The 22,450-nt window shown below is 38.4% G+C and overlaps 1 protein-coding gene across 9 annotated transcripts in view; it reads right to left on the bottom strand.

Moving 5' to 3' along the window:
- Positions 1 to 22,450, bottom strand: part of GOLGA4 (golgin A4) — a 121,055-nt gene that overhangs the window by 64,341 nt on the left and 34,264 nt on the right. For 7 of the 9 annotated variants that reach the window (XM_027587142.2, XM_027587144.2, XM_027587143.2 and 4 more), the window contains 6 exons: positions 13,174 to 13,488; positions 9,965 to 10,012; positions 8,417 to 8,473; positions 2,463 to 2,561; positions 1,519 to 1,648; positions 211 to 398 (listed from right to left, as the gene is read on the bottom strand). In XM_027587142.2, coding sequence (XP_027442943.1) covers positions 211 to 398; positions 1,519 to 1,648; positions 2,463 to 2,561; positions 8,417 to 8,473; positions 9,965 to 10,012; positions 13,174 to 13,488 — 837 coding nt within the window. Of the gene's footprint in view, positions 1 to 210; positions 399 to 1,518; positions 1,649 to 2,462; positions 2,562 to 8,416; positions 8,474 to 9,964; positions 10,013 to 13,173; positions 13,489 to 19,269; positions 19,353 to 19,846; positions 19,868 to 22,450 lie in introns of those variants that run through there. The other 2 variants (XM_027587148.2, XM_027587149.2) reach the window with 2 other exon arrangements.

Below are 22,450 nucleotides of genomic sequence, written 5' to 3'. Positions count from 1 at the left end.
GGATATTTCTCAGTCCAGTAAGAGCCAAGTATACAGGACGTCAGAAAAGGATGGTGCAAGTGCTCTGAAGCCCAGGGTGCGCGGAAGTTGTCTCCGTGCTTTCTATGGAGGGAGGGGAAGGCTCTGCAGAGGAGGGAGGTGCAGGCCACGCTGGGACCTGTGGATCTGGCTTCACAGGGTTACATAAACCAAACTCATTTGCTCTTTTACCTTCATCTTTTCTAGCTCTTGAAGCCTTTCATCTAGTTGTTCTTGCAGGGCTTCTTTTTCACTGGTTAAGAGTGCACACTGTTCCTTATGTGACTGAATGGTTTCCTTACAACGCTGCAGAAGATTCTCTTGCCGCTTAACTCTCTGCTGAAGTACCGCCAGTGTTTTAGCAGAAGCTCCATCTACCACTATCAACAATAAAGCAGCACAGGTAGGGGTGGTCAGTAAGGAATAGAAGGGCTCCCTGGGAACAGTTACTCTGTTAGTACACAGGGGTGTATTCCCACCCCAACGCTCTGAGCCAGACGAAGAAGGGAAGGGTACCCTTCCCAACTTCGACTCTCACTATCTGTATGATCCATATCCCAAAAAGCTGAGGAGCACAGTCACCTCCCTAGGGTTCAGGCCCACCACAAATGGCACAAAACACTCAGTAGTCAACTAACATTAACTGAATTCACCCTCCTTAAAAGACAGTTTGATAACCATCTTTTGTTATTCAAAAGTGCCCTCTGTGTCCTGGCTCCCATCCCTAAAAGACTAATAAAGAATTTTTTTCCAATGCATTCTAATCTGTCCCTGAGAGGAGTTCTGGTTAAGTACAGCTTTCTACATTCTCCACACATTTATGAGTTAAGTTTTCATACCCTAAGGGACTCTCAGGACCCTTTATAGCCTGGTTGCTCAGACAGCTGCTCAGCACCTTGCTCTGGCTCTGGCTGGACTAAAAGTTTATCATAAATGTCTTTGAGAGAAAGAGCCAGTAAATAAAAAGTGGGAATTTTACTGAATATGTACCTTAAAGCCTCAAAAAATATGGAGGGCTATAACTGGATTTTGAGACAAAATTTAACTATTTCTTCCTTTCTAATTAGAAACCAAATAATAGACTATAGATATCTTTGAATGTAGAAGTATGTAAGCAATATTACTCAAAAACTAAAACAGCCAAACAATGAAAATAGCAAATTCATTCATCTTAAACAGAACTGACCTGTTTATATGAAATCTAGCTACTGCTATCAATAACAGTGTAATATAATGAATTTTAGTATACGTGCTGCTGACGAGAACACTAGAATGAATTTTAGTTACAACGAAAATGTGGTGCTACACACAGACTTTCAAGTCTTAACACAATTACTTAGCTTTGTTCTCCTGAAGAACAATAACAAGCAAAGAAACAAAACAACTAAAACTCTTGCATCTTCCTGGAGGATACTTCTACTTCAGCCCACATCATGCCCTGGAAACTATCAACATCCTCCTCTAGCTTTTAAATTAACCTTTCGACAAGATGAAGCTTACCTGCTGGCTCTATATCACCGTCTGTGTTCTCTTTAGAGACACCTTCAGCCTGTGGTTCCATCTGAGGGAATGGTTTTGCTAAATCAACATTCATCGGGCCATTTCGTAACCGCTGTTTCAGCAGAGAAACCTAAAAAAGAAAGGTGCCTTAGGAAAAAAAAAATGAGGGGCACCTGGGTAGTTAAGCTGGTTAAGTGTCTGACTCTTGGTTTTGGCTCAGATCATGATCTCAGGGTTGTGAGATCTAAACTAAACCCTGCCTTCTGGCTCTGTGCTGGGTATGGAGCCTGCTTAAGATTCTCCCTCTCCGTCTGTGCGGAACCCCCCCAACTCTCACTCTAAAAAAGAGAGGGAGAGGGAGAGAGAGAAAGAAACTACACAGTAGTACTTTAAAACACGGGGGAGGGGGGGAGCGCCCGGATGGCTCAGTCGTTAAGCGTCTGCCTTCGGCTCAGGTCAGGATCCCAGTGTCCTGGGATCGAGCCCCGCATCGAGCCCCGCATCGAGCCCCGCATCGAGCCCCGCATCGGGCTCCCTGCTCAGCGGGAAGCCTGCTTCTCCCTCTCCCTCTCCCCCTGCTTGTGTTCCCTCTCTCACTGTGTCTCTCTCTGTCAAATAAATAAATAAAGTCTTAAAAAAAATAAAATAAAACAAAACAGAGGGGACAGAGTAAAAGATACTCTTTATCATTATACTGGGAGGAAAAATCAAAATAAAATGTTTACTCCCAATGAAGTTAATTTTTATATTTGCTATTTTCAATGATATCATAGTTAGCCAAAAGACAAAATACATTAAAAAATATACTGAAAAGCACCTAAGAAAAAGCAAGAGTTTTAAAAATAGGTCATTTTGTAACATCTGGAACCTATGAGATATCCCATCAAATCCCCTTTAATTCTTCTTTATCTAAAAATTCCACTCTTTTTCTTTTACTCTTTTACCTGAGTCTGGAGAACACTGATATGCTGATCTTTTTCCTCTAAAGATGCATCAAACTCCTCTTGTAGATGCTTTTTTGCTTGCTGATCCATTTGGAGCTCCTAAAACATAAAAGGTTTTGTAAGTAGTTTTCAATAAAAAAAAAAAAAAATACAAACGAAGTTTTCAAAGTTTAAAAACATGATCAATACAGATTTGCATTTTTCTTAAGATGAGGTATCAGCACAATAATTAGAGAAGAATCAGCAGGTAAAACATTGGTATTTATCCCAGTGGATAATTCTGTTCCTTAAAAAATACGAGATCCAAGAAAAGAAAGTATATTTTTAGAGCTGTAATGACTGCTCTGTAATGATAATGTGGAGAGGATAAAACAATTAATTAAGATAAAAAAACTGTATCCTACTTTAAGACATATTACTACGTGTGCTACCTTATATGCACTTGATCTAAAACTACATTGTTTTATACCAAACAGATAGCCATAGCCAATAGAACTTTCCTCCTCCCAATACACAACAGCAGTCAATAGCCAAAGTCAGAAGATTCCTCATTTGTAAAATGAAAAGTTTGAACTAGCTGATTACCAAACAGAAAAATTCCAAGTTCCTGAAATTATTTAGAATGCTACTCTCTTTAGGTCATTAATGAGGTTTCCTCACTAAATCCAATGATCTTTACCTCTCCATCACACTAGTCACCAATAAGTCCCTCCTCAGCTGAGATACCCGCTCTCTGCGGCTTCAGGCTCCTGCCTACACTTGTATCTCTGAATTTCCTCTACCTGCCTCACGGATTCTATGGGCATCTATCCCCCTGGACTCAGTTTGCGTCCTCAGTCCTTCTTCCTTACACTTACTCCATTAGAATCCTAGAGAATAATATCTGGAACATAGGAAATATCCCATCAAATCCCTCTATTTTTCTAGGATTCCTACTTTTCTAATTCCCTGAGCTCAAAATATTCAGTCACAGTTTACCTAACTTTGTCAATCCCTGCATATAATCAAATTCTTGTATTACTTTTTCTACAATGTTTAAGTCCTATCTTTTCCACATCCATAACCATAGTCCAGATCTTTATCATTTCAATGACTAATTTCCTTCGGTAGCCTTCTAGAGAGAATTCTTACCCCAAGTCTTCCTCTGGTTTAATCCATCCCTTACACATTTGCTAGAAAATTTTCCTCAAACAATATTTTCAAGGACTTACAAGCAACGCCCTCCTTTTGCATTGTTTCAAATTTACTAACTCTCAAAACACTGAAGCACTAACTGTCCTCTATTCTCCCCCACACCTACACTGCCCTAAGATCCCATTTGCACTGTTCCTCTCACTAAAGACTCCTGGCTTGACTCTTCCCACAGCAGTAGTCTCCAAATGCCAGTCTTTGAATCAGTACAAGTCCAGAATGAAGTCTTCACTGACCCATGGTGAAATAACAAACAGAAAAGCAACAGAGAGAGTTTTTCTTTCATTTAAACAACTGTCCTTTACTCTGAGAATATGTCCTTCCTCATCTTTTTTGATATTAAAAAAAAATCTTTCCCAGGGCGCCTACCTGGCTCAGTTAGAAAAGCATGTGAATCTTGATCCCAGGGTCCTGAGATGGGTGTAGAAATTACTTAAAAATTAAAAAAAAAGAAAGAAAGAAAGAAAGAAAGAAAAAGCTTTCTTTCATGAAATAATGACAATAAAAGAATTTGGTTTCTTCAACATCCTTACTTGAAAAAATAAAAGTTTGCAGCTCTGGGGAGGCTGGGTAGCTCAGCTGGTTGAGCATCAGGCTCTTGGTTTCAGCTAAGTGGCCAGTCGGCTTGAGATTCTCTCTCTCCCTCTGCCTCTGCCCCTCCCCCACATGTGCACACACTCTCTCGGGCTCTCTCTCAAATAAATAAATAAATCTTTAAAAGAAAGTTTGCAGGTCTATGACAATTCTCCTTTCCCCCATATCTGGAAGGAACTGGAAGGTAGTTTTTTCAGTCCATGAAATCCAAAAGTCTGGAAAGCACTATCTTCCATGACTTTGCACAGGCCAATTCTTTAGTATGAAACAGTTGCACATCTCCTTAATAGTAATGCAGTCCTCTACTTTCCTTAAAATTCATTTTTTCCACATAATTTTCTACATCCTACCATACTAGACTCTGTTACATGCCATCCCTAACAGCCAACAAAAATTCCTCAATTTATATGATGGTTTTCAGGTTTTAAAACGTTTTCATCTCCCCATGTAGATAAGAAGTCCTTGGATACAATGGCAGCATCTTTAATCATATCTTCTTCTCCCTCCCCCTGCTACCTTACCCTATTCTACCAAAAAGCACTCCATAAGCAGTAAAGACTACAAAGAAACTTAAGAACTGTCTACTTAGGGGTGCCTGGGTGGCTCAGTCCTTAAGCGTCTGCCTTCGGCTCAGGTCATGATCCCAGGGTCCTGGAACAGAGCCCCACATCGGGCTCCCTGCTCCACAGGAAGCCTGCTTCTCCCTCTCCCACTCCCCCGGCTTGTGTTCCCTCTCTCACTGTGTCTCTCTCTGTCAAATAAATAAATAAAATCTTAAAAAAAAAAAAAAAAACGACTTATATCCCAACTAATTAACTATTTATTTTTTATCTCAGCCTTAATGTTACCCATTATGTTTGGTTGTGTTTCACGGTGAGAAACATGAACCCTCCCTCCCTGAAGTTAGCTTTGAGAACAGCAGTTGCTCGTAGCGAGCTGCATCTGGGTGAGCCTAGAAAAAGAACACACCATGCACAGACAGAAGGACAGAGAAAGGAGGAAATATCTAAAATAATGTCTTCACTTATTCCCCACTTAACTGGCCTTAAAAGGAAATCAGAGAACCCCCCATCTATTTGGATGAGCTCATAATTTTCATAGCTTCTCATAGTATGATATTCCTATTTATTATGTTTTGATGTTAAGATTCAAAATCAGGCGAAGAAAACTACAGGGTATCTGTTGGGGTATGTTTTCGCTTACCTTTTTACTTCTTTATCTGATTCATTAACAAATCTCTAATATGCTAGAAACTGACATAAGACATAATATTTGCCTATACAGAACTGTTGTTTTCTTTCATTCCCTAGAAAATATTAGGAGAGATGTTCATGGATTCTACTCGTGCATATACTCATAACAACATGAGGAATATATAAAATACTAAGGACTATCTTCTGAAAAAAATTTTTTTTTCTTTTTACTGCCCACGGTATTTGTTAGTTGTTTACTTATAAAGGGAAACTATTCCATAACCCAAACAGGTCAGTGACAAACTTCCATGGAACTCAACCCAAAAAAATTCTTTACATTCCAAAATTATTTTACACCCTGAGTGATACCAGCCTTCTTCATCTCCTCCAACTCTTTCATGGAATCATAATTTCTGTAGAAATCTGCATATGCCTTCTTTCTTGGTTCGGCCACAGCAGACTTACAGAATGCTGCAACCCCCGGGGATACAGTGAACACTCCAACAATATGAAATCGCAGATGCTTGGCCAGAAGGCCTCGCATCTGAGGTTTCATCAGAGCACGGGAAGTCATGGTAGTTACTCTCCTCAACACCAACCTCAAACCCAACATCTTTCCTGATACCTTGAGTATCTTGATATAACAAAATAAGGAACATTATACTGTTTTGCCCCAGTCTAAGTCAATAAAGTACTAATGAAACAGTATGTAACTTCTATTCGGACTTTAATTCCAAAGAAACAGAACATTTTATGACATATAGCACTTCGAATGTTCAATTAAATACTAGTCATGATTTAATGGGTTATACTATTTAGTTGAAGGAAATTTTTTTCTTTGTGAACAAAATTTAAAATATCCAGACCTTCACTTATCTACCTACTATTTACATATAAATTACTGAATAAATCTCTCTTCATGTAACTGTAACCAGGATTTTGATTCAGAAATATATCTTAGCTACTACAATAACAGTATAGATATGCACCAAACAGCAATTTACTATATGGCCTCTAGACCCCTTATTTCTCCTCCTTTCCTTTATAAGCTGTCTCCTGGCCATTTCGTTGATTATAGTCTTGACTAAAGGCAGTGTGGTAGGCAGAATATGGCCCCAAAGATTCCAAATCCTAATCCCTGAAACTGGAACATATTAGGAGTATTTGCAGATGTGATCAAATTAAGAGCCTTGAAACAAGGAGATTATCCTGGATTACCTGGGTGGGACCAATCTAATAACATGGGTCCTTAAAATCAGAACCTTTCCCAACTGAGTTCAGAGAGAAGGGGAGGAGTGATTATGGTAGAATGGGCAGAGATGCAACATTGATAGCTCTGAAGATAAGGAAAGCGACTATGCATCAGAGGACGTGGCAGCCTCTAGAAGCCGGAAATGGCAAAGAAACAGATTGTCCCCTTGAACTTCCATTAAGGAACGGCCCAACTGACACCTTAATTTTAGCCTGGTAAGACTTGTGTCAAATTTCTGAGATTTGTGTTGTTTTAAGCCATTAAGTTTGTGGTAATTTGCTGCAGCAGCAATAGAAAACTAATACGAGTAGGCAGATAATAAAAAAAGAACTAGGGGCGCCTGGGCGGTTCAGTCCTTAAGCGTCTGCCTTCGGCTCAGGTCATGAGCCCAGGGCCCTGGGATCGAGCCCCACATCGGGCTCCCTGCTCGGCGGGGAGCCTGCTTCTCCCTCTCCCACTCCCCCTGCTTGTGTTCCCTCTCTCGCTGTATCTCTCTCTGTCAAATAAATAAAATCTTAAAAATAAAAAATAAAAATAAGTAAAAATAAAAAAAGAACTAAAACTTATCAATCTGTGGCTCTGACCAGTATTTCCTACGAGGGTTTTCACAAGGGTTAAAAGGGAAAGAATACATATTTAATGGCTTATGATCTAACAGTATAGATATGGAAAAAGATTTTTAAAGGTGGAAAACAGAAATAGTATATAAAAATTTATTTAATCTCAGTAATCATAATTGATGGTGATAGTATTGTTATTCTAAGAGTGTTGTGTTTATAATGCTGGAATAAGGCAAATGAGTCATTTGGGGGTCTTCTAATTTATCATCAGGTTCTTCGACAGGTGACCTGTAACGAAAACAGATGCAGCAGGGATATATAGATTTAAAGAAGACTTAAAAGATGTATCAAAACAATTTTTACATGGGCATGACTGTAGTACCTAGAGGCTCACATTTCGGTGATAAAACCTTAAGGAGACACAAGGAAGCACAACAAAAGTCAGTAGTTATTTTTGGAGAAAGGGAGGGGCTATGACTGGCCTGGGAAACACAGAGGGGCTCTCAGGGTGACTGGCGACATTCTATTTCTTGGCCTTAGTCGTGGTTACACAAGTGTTCACCATATACATATAAGCTATATATTTTTGTGCATGATTTTCTAAATTTGTTGTACTTTACAATTAAAATATTTTTACAATTAAAAGATTTCAAAATGTTTAAATGATATCACAGTGACATAGAATCCTACCCGCTAGGCAATATTCCATCCTTCTCAAGACCGGACGGGAACATAAATGAGTCAAGTATGATTCCAAATGATAAATATCTGCCTGGACTCTAATATTTCACTGTAAAAATTATCCCCCAAAATTACAAGGAACATAATTTTTATTTAATTTTATCAAGATTGTTGGCTAGGAACAATGAAAAGAAGCCTCAAATACCTAATAGAAGAGACAGGTTAGCCTTGGAAGTTGCCACTGACTGTCAAGCTGGCAAATGATATTCTGTTGCTAAATAAGGCATTCTTATGTCATAAATTCCACCAGCATATATCTTAGGGAAACCACACAAATAAAACCATAAGAATTGATCTCTGGTCTTAGGGGTTGGGCTGATTGGTTTTTACTATAACTAATGAAGTAAATATGAAACTATCCCAACAAGTATAAGTTACGATAAAAATGAGAGATTTAATTCTCAAATAATCACTACGACTTACCTCTCTTAACTCTCCAATTCTCCGAAGTGCTTTATCTTGACTCTGACTTAATATACCCTTTAATTTTAAAAAGAAAAAAAAAAGCTGGTTCAAACAACTGCATGACATAGTAATGAAAAGCAAGTAAAAAAGAGCACAAGTCATTGAACTTTATCTTCAACATTCTTTACACTGGAACTATACAACCACAGTTCTCTACAGTTCTCTACCGCCACTTAGTGGTAGAATTACATACATCTAGAAATAAAACTCGAGAGACAATTCATAGAGACCCAAGCAAGGTACCCCCAAACAGTAGGAATAAGTGGGAATAAGATGAACTTTTAAGCATGAATTTATGGAATATTAATAATACAATGGATTAAATCAGAGCTACCCTCCACTTCAAAAGACCTCATGTTTAAGAGAACACTGTCAAACTAAAAACTCTATTTGTAATAATCTAATTTTCACACTTGTTATAGACAATGAGAACACTGAATCAGCAATAAATAACTGGTGTTACCAATTCTGAACTGATTATACTCCAGAACAAAGCCAGGAAATTTAATGTTGTACTTAATGGAGATTATTTATGGTAGATTAAATATTTTAAGATAATGTACATGGGGAAATTAATTTTACCAAAATTCACTTTACAAATAACTTTTTGGTTATGTAATTAGTGTTTTTAGATGGGACAAAATGCTAAACTGTTTTAAATAACTTCTACTGTAAAAAATAAGACTATATTTTTTGTGCATGATTTTCTATATATTTTACCATTAAAAGATTTAAAAATGTTTATAAGTGATACAGCAGAGATACAGAATGCTATCCCCTAACAAATATAAGAATATAATTCTCCATCCTTCTCAAGACAGGACAGAAGCAGAAATTAGTAAAGCATTATTCTAAATGATAAATATTTATGTATCTTAGCACAGCAAACTGATGGCACTGTTTGAAGTGGAGTGGATACTTCCCCTTAGCTCTGACCTGTGAATTATCACCTGGGCTACCTGGTGGGAAATGTCTAGCCACGGAACAGGGTGACACAGTGGGGCCAAGGTGGGTCACCCAGAAGAGCTTAATGGCTTCCTCCTTCTCCACATACTTGACCAAGAGCTTTACAAGAAGCAGCCTCAGGAAAAAAGAGAGAGGATGCTTGTGTTCGGACCCTGATAGAATGATATGGAACAGAAATGTCTGCAGGTATTTCAAAAACAGAAGGGAAAGCTTAGAAGGTTGTATGTCTCTACAACTAAAACAAAGATTCAACCTGCAGACCAAGACACTAGAAAGCATGTTTGAAAGAGGCAAACATGCCTTAAATCCAAACCTCTTGAACACTGCCGGGATCCAAAACAAAAAAAGCCCATCCCTACCAGAGGTAAAATCTCTGGAATTTTCCACTCACTCTCTTTATTAAAATCGCCAGTAGTAAAATAGGTTAAATACATGGATCGCATGGAGAATTATTAAAAGTGAGGGTCAGAACTATCTTACAATAAGACTCTAATTTTTAAATTATGTATGAATCAATATCACAGCCAAGATATCACTTACTTGTAACTTTTTCTTCTCTCTCTGAAGAGTCTGATAAGCTATAACAAACTAAAATAAAGACAAAATCACCAATAACATCAGTCATTCCTAAATAAATATTCTAAACTCTGCTAAAATATCTTTACAAAAGTAAAAAAATACACAAATCGGAAGAATCCTTTTATAGATAATTCAACCTAGATGCATATACAGTCAAAACAAACATTAGAAATGTTTCTAGAAAGTAAAATGTAACTTGACTATAAATAAAGATATTAAATCTGTACTTGATTTCACCTTAGACACATACATCTTTAAATTTCACTACTTAGGGGCGCCTGGATGGTTCAGTCAGTTGAGCATCGACTCTTGGTTTCAGCTCAGGTCACAATCTCAGGGTCCTAGAATCTAGCCCCACGTTGGGCTCTGAACTCAAGGGGGGAGTCTGAGAGTCTCTCTGTCTCTCTTTCCCTCTGCCCCTCCCCCGGCTCGGCTCAGTGCTCTCTCCCTTTCTCTCCCTCTCTCTCAAATAAATAAATCTTCAAATTTCAGTACTTAATTATGAATGGGGTAGGGATTAAAGCCAATTTGCCTAAGGGGAAGAGACTACTCAAACTGTAGTCACCACCAGCAACAGCATCCCCTGGGGGCTTGCTAGGAGAAATTTTTGGGTCCCACCCCAAACTAAGTGAATGAGACTGGGGGTGGAGGGGGGACAGGATATGTGTTTATTTAGCAAGCTCATCAGGTGATTCTTGCTTTGGGCTATTACAGACCATGTAATTCATCTCTAAAAGTCTCTGATTATAGGAACTGTGACTATGGCTAGGTAAAAATCTGAGGAAAGGAACTTATAACCAACATATGAAAACTGGTAATTTGGGTCCTAAAGAGATGTTTAAACATTTAACCTAATTAAATAGGATATTTGAACATTCTAGCACAACCTGATGAAATTACGGATTAACAAATCTTTTAACCTATTAATTAGCATTATTCATCTGAAAAATAAGCACATGACTCCACTAAATTATTTGGACCCCACTTTAGAAGTACAAGAGGACTCTGAAGACATAGGCTACAGCTTTGGGAGGAAGTACTCCCCTGTTCTGAGCCCTGCCATTTCCCTTGGAAGGTTGCTGTGTGCCCCCAAACACATCTGCTGATGTCTTGAGTTGAGAGGCAAGCAGCAATGGAAGGTAAGTAAAGCAATAAAGAAGAAAAAAAATTCTGCCAAAGACCAAGATCCTCCTGCTCTTATGACCTTAAGCTAGGCACCCTTATTGCTGGATAGGAAAATGGTATTCAAAGAGTGGGGAGCAGTACAGGTGAAGAGCGACCTAACGATTGGATGTCCCTTACAGCGCTATTTTATCCTGGTTACCTACAGTGCCAAGGAAAGACAGACAAAGACTACGTGCTCGGGGCGCCTGGGGGGCTCAGTCGTCAAGCGTCTGCCTTCGGCTCAGGTCGTGATCCCGGGGTCCTGGGATCGAGCCCCACGTTGGGCTCCCTGCTCAGCGGGAAGCCTGCGTCTCCCTCTCCCGCTCCCCCTGCTTGTGTTCCCTCTCTCGCTGTGTCTCTCTCTGTCAAATAAATAAGTAAAATCTTAAAAAAAAACAAAGACTACGTGCTCTTTTCATCCCTAATAAGCTGCATGACTCGACTTGGGGTGGCACAGAAGAATGGAAACCACCAGAAAGACCTAAAATCAAATCCACAGTTTGTTAACTGCTACCTATGTGACTTTAAGCACATTATTTAAACTCTATGATTAAGTCTCTAGGAGTCTCTAATCCCTATTCTACAAAACAGAGCTAATTAATATCTATTTCACAGAGACGGTGTAAAATTCAATGGCACTATAAACATAAAATGCATAGTGTCTTGCATACTTAAATACTAATTATACTACTGCCCCAGCTTCAAACTCAGAAGCCATGGGTAAGTCAACAACAACAAATTCAGGACCATTATTAACTTGGATAGAAATAAAAAATAAATGGTGCACCTGGGTGGCTCAGTCGGTTAAGCGTCTAACTCCTGATTTTGGCTCAGGTCATGATCTCAGGGTCGTGAGATCAAGCCCTGCATGAGGCTCTGTGGTCAGCCAGGAGTCTGCTTGAGATTCTCTCTCTCTCTCTCTCCCTTTGCCCCTCCCCCCACTCTCTCTTTCTCAAATAAATAAAATCTTTAAAAAAAAAAGAAATTTAAAGGAAAAAGTTGCCTGATTCCACAAGTACCTCATGAAATAGGTGGCTTTAATGCTCTGTTTACATCTCTAGAGTCCAGCCAACTGATAGATTTTTGCCTAATATTTCCTTTCTATTTTGTCAGTACTAGTTTTAAAAAGATATTTTATATGTTTCATTAGGGGTTTCTGTTGCTATTTTTGGCTGCAGGGTAAAACTACACATATTGTAGCCATAACTGGGAATAGAAGTTATGGCTAACTTTATATACGAACCTTGAACTTTATTATTCATTACTTAAAGTTAACTACAATGCTGGGTTACAAACTGTTAAGACAATAAAACATTACGCATTGTCTTAAAAAAAAAAAAAATCCATGGGCAACTTGCTCCAGAAAGGCTTTCCTGAAGATAAATTGTTTTAACTACACAGGGCAACTAATATAATTCAGCCCAAAAGGAAGAATAGAAAAGAGAGATGGGGCAGGACTACTTCTTCCTCTCTTAGACCACAGAGAGTCATCCTCAGGGGGTTTAGCAGTTAAAGATTCATTTGAGGCAAAGTTTAAATGTAGGTATAATGAGCATGAACCAAATGTGTCAGAAAATCAGACTACCTAAAACATAACTGGGATCAGTAGTAATGAAAATCTGGTTGGCAGAAGAGGTCATTTTGGAACTATAGCACTTAGAGGATGAACAAGGGAGGGGATGTGAGGAGGAAAGACGATGCACTGTGCACTAAGTGTCCAAGCAATGTTGGAGAGAGGGGCTGGGGGAAAAAAGGGGCACAGAATGTGCAAACCAGAAAGCTACAGACAGTGATCCTCTCCAAAATTTTACTAAATGTCTTGCCAAAGGGCTTCTGTTCACCTGAAAATCTTTTAACTAGATAATGCCACAAACTACCCACCCTTCGTAATCAGTGTATCTAGGGAATCAACAGTTTAAGCAACCACAAGAATAAAAGCCATACAGTAACATGAATCAGAGAACAATGGGAAAATATTTCATATAGGCAAAAAAGTCAGCCCCTACCTCAGAACATTTTCCTTTGTAGCTATTCAACCTTCGTTCCATTCTTCGCAACCACTGAATCAACTGTTCTTTGCTGAGACTGTCTAAATTGGAGAGTGAGTCTTCGGGCTCACTCTCCATATCAGACGATGGATCAAAGGTGGCCACAGAGGAGTCCAGGTCAAATCGATTCAGGGACTCTCTGGAAGATGTTCGTACCAAAGACTCTTTAGAAGAAGATCGGAAGAGAGATTCCTTTAGTGGACTTCGAAACAAAGACTCCATAGAAGGCACCCGGAGCTGGAGCTTCTGTGCAAAAGACTGCATGTCACCAGACTGTAACCGAAATCCAACGAAACATGGTTAAAATGCACATTTAGACTTTCAGTATTCTCTATCACCATAAATAATCTATTAAAAACTCTAACATGGGGTGCCTGGGTGGTTCAGATGGTTAAGCGTCTGCCTTCAGCTCAGGTCATGAACCCAGGGTCCTGGGATTGAGCCCCACATTGGGCTCCTGGCTCAGCAGGAAGCCTGCTTCTCCCTCTCCCTCTGCCTCTCCCCCTGCTCATGCTCTCTCTCTCTCTCTGTGTCTCAAATGAATAAAATCTTTTTTTAAAAAAAGGCTCTAACAAATTCAATTTATATTCCTGACATTGTACATAATACATTGTTTTCTGAAAAACAAGAGACATCTCGTTATTTCTGAAAAAGCACTGGACCTGGAGTCAGAGGACTCAGGTGTAGGTGCCAGGTTCGTCACCAAACAGTGGAACAAGCTTCACTAAGTCACTTCCCTTCAGTTTGCACATCTGTAAAAAAGACGGATGCCATGCTTTCCCAGCTGACCTCACAGGTATGCTGTGAGGATTCGTCCCCTCAACTGTAAGATCCTTGGAAGCAGTGTTATCTGCATCAGCAGTACATACCCAGTGCCTAAAAGCAGAGTATATAATATGAAGTGTGAAGTGTGTGGCTGAAATCAAGTGGGCTTTACCTTGAGTCTGTATGGAGGTGCTAATTCCTCATCACTCCCTTCAACAAAAGAGGGGAATGGGGGAAAGGTGAGGGTAATGCTTAGTGAGCCCACTTTGTTCAATAAGAGAATGCCAGGCAGAGTTGACTAGTGGCATCCAGCTCTGCTCTAATTATCATTGTGTCTACTGGGAATAAAAATAAATATAAGATAAAAAATAAAAATAAGCATTAAAAAATCATGGAGGGCAGCTGAAAAGTCTGAGCTTGAGTCCCTCTGCACAGAGTCCCTCTGCACAGATCACTAAGTCTGATGTTAGAAATAGTAATAAGCAGGGGTGCCTGGGTGGCTCAGTCGGTTAAGCAGCTGCCTTTGGCTCAGGTCATGATCCTGGGGTCCTAGGATCGAGCCCCGCGTCCAGCTCCCTGCTCAGCAGAGAGCCTGCTTCTCCCTCCGCCTGCCACTCCGCCTACTTGTGCTATCTCTCTGTCAAATAAATAAAATCCTTTAAAAAAAAAAAGTGATAAGCAAGAGCTGTTCTCTTAATTTGAGTAACATTCATTTCTTTTTTTCTTAAAGATTTTATTTATTTATTTGAGAGAGAGAGAATAAGAGACAGAGAGCACGAGAGGGAAGAGGGTCAGAGGGAGAAGCAGACCCCCCCGCTGAGCGGGGAGCCCGATGTGGGACTCAATCCCAGGACTCCAGGATCATGACCTGAGCCGAAAGCAGTCGCTCAACCAACTGAGCCACCCAGGCACCCAAGTAACATTCATTTCATTAGTAACAATGAAAAATAGTGTAATTCAACAACCTGCTTTAAACTACAGTATTTTGTTCAGGTTACAGCAGTCAGTATTTAACAGGTGCTTCCAACAAACTCATTCTCATTAGTGCCACAGAGTCACCTGCAAGATCTCAGCAATGCCAGGAATGAATGCTCAGAGAAGACTGAGGTCATGTGTGGGCAAAGATTACAGGAAAAGAAAAAGATTCTCTTTAGTATCCAATTTTAAAAATCAAACCAAGAATACTTTACTCATGGATTTTAGAGATTTAGTAATAGTATTAGGCAAGGTGGGAGTAAGTAAGAGGGGATAACATGCCCCACCCCCTTCATATGCACAGAGATTTATCACAGGTTGTTTGTAATAGTCAAAACTGGAAGAAACCCAAATGTACACCACTAGAGGATACATGATGTAAATTATAACACATGAAGGGAGGTTCAAGACATACTATTAAATGGGAAAAACCAAGTTAGAAAACAATATGCATATTGTGAACTCATTTTGATTTAAAGCAACGACATGTACTTTTCAATATACATGCATATGTGTAAACATATGTGTATGTTCACACAAACACCCTTAGAATCAGGTCATTAAGAATAAACACCAAAAGTTAACAGTGAGTGATGCCGTGTGGTAAAATTTTAGGTGGTTTTTTAAATTTTCATTTTTTATATTTTTTTGTACTTTCTAGGGTTTTTTTTCATAATGTGTAAGTTTTGCCCGTATATTAGGGGAGGGGGGAGATGGAGAAAGTCTTAAGGAAGAGGAGAGACCTTTATGCTCAAAAACCTTTAAGAACTGCTTTACTGATATGCCATTACCAGCCACTTCTGACCTAAGCCAAAAGTGCTTTTCCCTTCACACGGTAAGTTGCCCTAGGACAAACAGGTGAAGCAAGTTTGAATAACACTAGAAATAGCTGGTTTAGAGTCAGCCAAAAGCTAATGAACAATGTCAAAGACATGTATTTGCAGAAGCTGATACACTTAATAACTGCCACCTCCACCACACTGGGAAGTAACATGTTTGAGTATAGTGATTCAGCCTGTGGACTGTTGAGTAAGGGTGCCTGAGTTCAAACCCTGGCTCCACCACTATGTTCTACATGCCCCTGACCAAATCACTTCACTAGTCTTATTTCCCCCTCTGTAAAATGGGGATGATAAAAATAATTATATGATGATAATAGTCATACCAGCCACCTCATATGGAGGCCACAAGGACTAAGGAGTTAATACATGCAAAGTGCTTACAATGTAGCAAATACTCAATAAACATTAGCAATTGTCATTAATATTAGAGAAAGAAGACTAAAACAAAAAACAAACTTACAAATAAGAATGTCATATACAAGCTTATGTGGCAGAGTCTTCTGATTATATGATGCGGTAGCTAAGAGCACAGGCTATGAAACCTGACATCTTGGGACCAAATCTTAGCTCTCCCATTTACTGGCAATATGACCTTAAACAAGTGACTTAACCTTCTGTGCCTCTGTTTCTTCATATGTAAAATGCGGATAGCAACTACTCACCTCATAGGGTAGTTGTGAGGAGTAATAAATCAATACATATGCAGTACTCCGAAGCATGACTGGCTTAAGGTGAACAACATATACTGGCTACCATCTGATATCCAATCTTCTTTTCTTTCTTTTTACCAGACCCCAATTTTGTTCAGAGTAACAATACACCCAGGTAAAAACATTCACCTTCCCAAATTCAAATTAAAGCCACAGGAGATACAACCGTACGTCCACCAAAGTGGCTAAAATTAAAACTATGGAAAATACCAAGTATTGGTAAGGATGTGGAGCAGTCCACTTTGGAAAACTATTTGTCGGTATTTACTAAAACTAAACACGTGTACACAATCTGAATCAGTAATTTCACTACTATGTATATACTCAATAGAAAGGTGTAAATATGTTCAACAAAAGACAAACTAGATAGTTTATAGCAAACTTATTCAAAATAGCTCCAAACTTGAAGCTACTGTTGATGACTATGAATAACCAAATAGATACATTGCAGTCTGTTCACCAATGGAATACTAGACAGCAATGAGAATGGTTTACAACCACGACAATATAGATGAATCTCATAAATAAAGTACCGAGCAAAAGAAGACAGACACAAGAGTACCCATTTTTACTCTGCTTACATAAATTTCAAAAACGGGCAAAATTAACCTAGATGAAAGATAGAAGTTACCCCTGGGAGTAAGAGCAGGGAATGGAAGGGAGCACAAGGGCTTCTGGGATACTGGTAATTTCTGTTACTTGATTTGGAGCGTTGGTTACAAAGGTATAATAAGTTCAGCCACTATTGTACTATTTACACTAAGTGGAAATCTATAAAATACAACCTTCTAGGACAGGTATTATTTTCTTTATAAAAAGGAATATGGCTTTAGTCCTTGTCTTCAGTCTTTCCTCCTGTCTAAAATGAAGGTGCAATTCCTGGAGGCCAACTTGTAGTAGTGAGGGTGAAAGGCAGTGGCAAGGATGTGGGGGGACAAGAGGCTGAAGGGAGAAGGGCCCTTAATCCTCAGGCCTTCTGATGTGTGAAAAACTAAACTCCCACTCGTGCCAACTGTTGTCAGGTTTCTGATCCAAAGACATTCACCAATTTAGAATTCATTTTTGAAAAAACTGAAGGGGGTTAGAGAAGGAGAAATATATATGCAAAAATAAATGAACACATCAGAGTTACTTTTAATTCCTTTCTGTCTCCCGTTTGACCCTGTTTTCAACCCCTCCTTTTATTCCCCCAACACTGTTCTTGTTCAGACCCTTATCCTCGTATCAGCTGGATACCTGCAGCAGCCTTGTGTTCTCTTGCCTCTAATCTCTTACCCCAATCTACCCTGTTGCACTGTCACCACAGAATTGTCTTCCTAAAACATCATCCAGACCATTTCATTCCAATTCTTAACCTGGGTTCTCATTTAATATAAAGTTCAAAATCCTTAGCTTATATTTAAGGTTCCCATTTCCCAAGACCCTTTTCTGTGTAAATTCACCCCTCCATGTACCAAAACCTTGAGTCATAACAGGCAACTTCCTGCCCCGGAACAAATGCATCATTGTGTGCCTCTGTACCACTGCCCATAATTTTCCTGCATAGGAAAATCCAGACATCCTTCAAAACTCAGTTCGAATGTCAGCTCTTCTAGGAAACCTCAGATCTCACTCATCAGAAGTAACCTCTCTTGATGGCCTTAGCTTTTACTAGAACCATTACTGGAGCGCTTATTGCATTCTGACTCACCATTAGTTACTTACATGCTGGTATAACAACTGAGTTGTTTATGCCCCAGAATAACTACAGTGACATCACAGCACAGTGATTAAGAACACAGACTCTGAACCAAATTCCCTGATGTGAATTGCAGCGTTACCACTTGGTAGTTTGTAGTTTTAAGGCCTCTGTGTTTCAAAATGGAAATAATAAGAGTACTACCCTAGTAGGATTGTTATATAAGAATTAAATGAATGAAAACATTTAAAATATTTAAAATAATGTATTATATGCAGTAAGCACTAAGTTTTCCTGTCATTATCTCTTCTTCACACACACCCTCACCCCAGACTTTATGCTCATTTAGAAAAGAATCCATATTCCCTATCTCTGTCTCCTTGCCACAGTGCTTTCCATAAAGCAGCTACTTAGTACACATTTGTTCAGTTGTATCTTAATCTATCAAAATGATAATGATGATCTAATAAGAGATATTTAAACATTCAGTGTTTTGGTCAAAACGAGATGTATCAAGCACATCATTTTACAGATACAGTATATGTTATTCTAGAAATCATCAAAAAGTATTAGTACACAATCCATAAGTCAAAAAGAAAAAGGAAGAAATGAAAACACACATCCACAAAAAGATTTCTACAATAATGTTTAGTAGTTCTATTCATAATAGTCGAAAACTGGAAACAGCCTAGGTGTCCATTAACAGGTAAATAAACTGTACAATATCTCTTCAAAGGAATCCTATACGAAAATGTAAAGGAACAAACTACTGATAACCACAATAACGTGGATGAAATCTCAAAAACACTATGGTGAGTGAAAGAAGTCCTACAAAAGAGTACATACTACATACATGAGGCTACTTTATATATAAAGTTCTAAAACAAGCAAAACTTGGTATGGTGGAAAAAATTTTTAAAAGATTGCCTCTAGGAGGGAGAAGAACCATAAAGGAACTTTCTGGGGTGTTGATAATGTTCTATATTTCTGTATGCGTTTAGCATATGGGTTTGGTATATATATTTGTTAAAACTCAGTTAATGCACACTTGAGGATTATATATTTCATTTTACTTAAAATTTACCTCAAAAAAGGACACAACTCCTAGAAGAAAAGATAGGCAGTAAGCTCTCTGACATCAGTCTTAGCAGTATTTTTTTGGGCCAGTCTCCTCAAGCAAGGGTAACAAAAGCTAAAATAAACAAATGGGATTACATCAAACTAAAAAGCTTTTGCACAGTGAAGGAAACCATCAACAAAACAAAAAGGCAACCTACTGAATTGGAAAAGATATTTGCAAATCATACATTTGATAAGGGATTAATATCCAAAATATATAAAGAACTAACACAATATAAAAAATTTTTTTAATGGGCAAGGACTTGAATAGACATTTTTCCAAAGAAGACATGCAGATGGCCAATGGGCATGTGAAAAGATGCTCACCATCATCAGGGAAATGCACACCAAAACCACAACGAGGTATCACCTCACAGTAGTCAGACTGGCTATTATCAAAAACACAAAAAATAGCAAGTGCTGGTGAGCATGTAGAAAAAAGGGAACCCTGGCTCACTGTTGGTGGGAATGTAAACTGGCACAGCCACTATGGAGAACAGTATGGAGGTTCATCAAAAAATAGAAATTAAAAATAGAACTACCATACGATCCAGCAATTCCACTTCTGGGTACTTATCTGAAACAAAAAAATGAAAACACCAACTCAAAGAAAATATATGTATCCTTACATTCACTGCAGCATTATTTACATTAGCCAAGATACAGAAGGAACATCTAAAGTGTCCTTCAATAGATGGACAAAGAAGATGTGATATATATATATGTATTATATATATAACAGGAATATTACAGGAATATATATATATAAGAATATTACTTAGCTACATAAAAAGAATGAAATCTTGCCATTTGTGAACCTGGATGGACCTAGACGGTATTATGCTAAATGAGGTAACTCAGACAAAGAAAGACAAATGCCCTATGATTTCACTTATCTGTAGAATCTAAAAAAAAAATAAAACAATACAGACTCAAAGATACAGGAAACAAACTATTGGTTGCCAGAGTGGGGAGGGGTCTGGGGAATAAGGCAAAATACATAATGAGAATTAATAGGTAGAGCCTTTCAGTTATAAAAGAAAGAAGTCAGGGGGATGTAATGTACAGCATAGGGAACACAGTAATACTGTAATAACTTTGTATGGTGACAGATCCTGGTAACTAGACTAATCAGAGGGATCATTTCCTAACATATAAAAATATCAAATCACTATGATGTGCACCTAGTATGAAACTAAAGGTATATTGTATGTCAATTATACTTCAGTCTAAAAAAAAATCTAGGGAGATAACTCCCTTTTCGTCAGATAAATTAACTAAAGTAAATTTTCATCATGATTCATTCCTATAGAACCACTAGGCTGTGTGTCATGAGTAGCTATATACATAATTATACCACTAATTAAACCTCTGAAACTAATCAATTCCATATCAAGGTCCCTTAAAATTTGATTTAACTTGTTTTTTTTAACTTGAGAATTAATTCTTATATATGGTATTTCTCTCTTCTTAAATTAATTAAAGCATTAATACTTAAATACAAATACTGAACTCTGATTAATGATGTACATGCTAAAATATTAGGGGGAAGGATACTGTGACCTGCAACTTACTTTGAAATACATCAAAAACGTAAAATGGATTGAGGGGCAGATAGAAGAATGTATACTGGGACAGATTTGTGATAAAGCAAGTATAATAAAGTACCAATGATAGAATCTGGGTGGTACACAGATGCTCACACTAAAGTTCTATTTCTCTATGTGTTTGAAAATTTTCATAATATACTGTGATGAAAAGAAAAAAGGAGTAAATGCTTGTTAAATCATGATATTGTGTGCCAAAACCAACTGATTTACGTAGGATGTCTGACCCAGTAATAAGGGGATCACAGGCAGCTATGCTTACGAACTCTTGGGCTTGCTTTGTACCATCTCTTCTTCTACCTTGGTGTCAACTCTGATTTCCTGCTGCTGTCAAGATGCCCAATTATAGTAAGCATTCCACCCCCTTTAAGAATATACATTATTCCCAATTTGCTAATAACAGCCAACAACCAACTTGTCAGAAATGTGTTTAAAAATACACTCTGCGGGGCACCTGGGTGGCTCAGTTGGTTAAGCATTTGCCTTCGGCTTAAGTCATGATCACAGGGTCCTGGGATCGAGCCCCGCATAAGGCTCCCTGCTCAGTGGAGAGCCTGCTTCTCCCTCTCCCTCTGTGGCTCCCTCTGCGGCTCCCCCTGCTTGTGTGCTCTCTCTGTCTGTCTCTCTCTCTCTCTCAAATAAATAAAATCTTTTTAAAAAATGTTTGAAAAATAGACTCTGAGTAAAGGCATCTCCCTTATTAGAATCAAATGAGATCATATATGTAAAATGTTTAACAATGCCAGACACATACTAAATACTACTTTATTATTTTTTAGAAAAATAGTTGTATTTCTTAAAGAAATTTCAAAGCCTTCAGTGGGCTTACTTCCTGAATATTATGCATGTTCATTCTTCACCTTAATGAAAACTTAAATTTCTCCTGAATGTGTTATAAAGCTGGTTATCATTCATTCTAGTTTTTGTATTCATAACAGTATTTAGTCTTTTTGGACTATTCTAAGAGAGAGGAAAATAGGCATTCTAAATAATATTTTTTAATAATATTCACTAAAGATCACTGGATCTGTCCAGTACCATTGGTGCCTCCAAATATTTTACCCCTACTTCATGGCGCTCATAGAAAATGATATATTTGTAGAGGACTTTGAATTAACTAGGGAGTCTGGGCAAAGCCAGAGTCAACAAGCTCAGGGACTTGGACTATGCCTAGAACTTAACCACCCCCCAGTGAAAGGAATGAGGTTCTCAGTTCATAGAATCTGTTCATGGAGTTTGGGAAGCTATAATCCGTACGCTTGCTAGACAATACTTTAGAATGTTTAGTCTACATAATTTAGTTCATAAATCATTTAGTTCATAAATCGTCTACATATATGCTCCAGGTTCACAGATTAAAAATGTTTTTGCCCTACATTAGAGACTGCTGAGAATGGCCAGGTTAATGATTATATCATCATCAAAGGCAAAGTAAACAAATGTTCATCTCAGACACTGCTGCCATTATGACGTTTTTAATGAATTTTTTCTTTCTTTTTTGGAAAGAGTCAAAAAAATGTCACTTGAGCTGTACTCCCC

The sequence above is a fragment of the Zalophus californianus genome, chromosome 1 (assembly GCF_009762305.2).
Source record: "Zalophus californianus isolate mZalCal1 chromosome 1, mZalCal1.pri.v2, whole genome shotgun sequence".
Lineage (NCBI taxonomy): Eukaryota > Metazoa > Chordata > Mammalia > Carnivora > Otariidae > Zalophus > Zalophus californianus.
The sequence above is the reverse complement of the archived record's forward strand: the minus strand, read 5'-3'. Positions and strand labels throughout refer to the sequence as shown.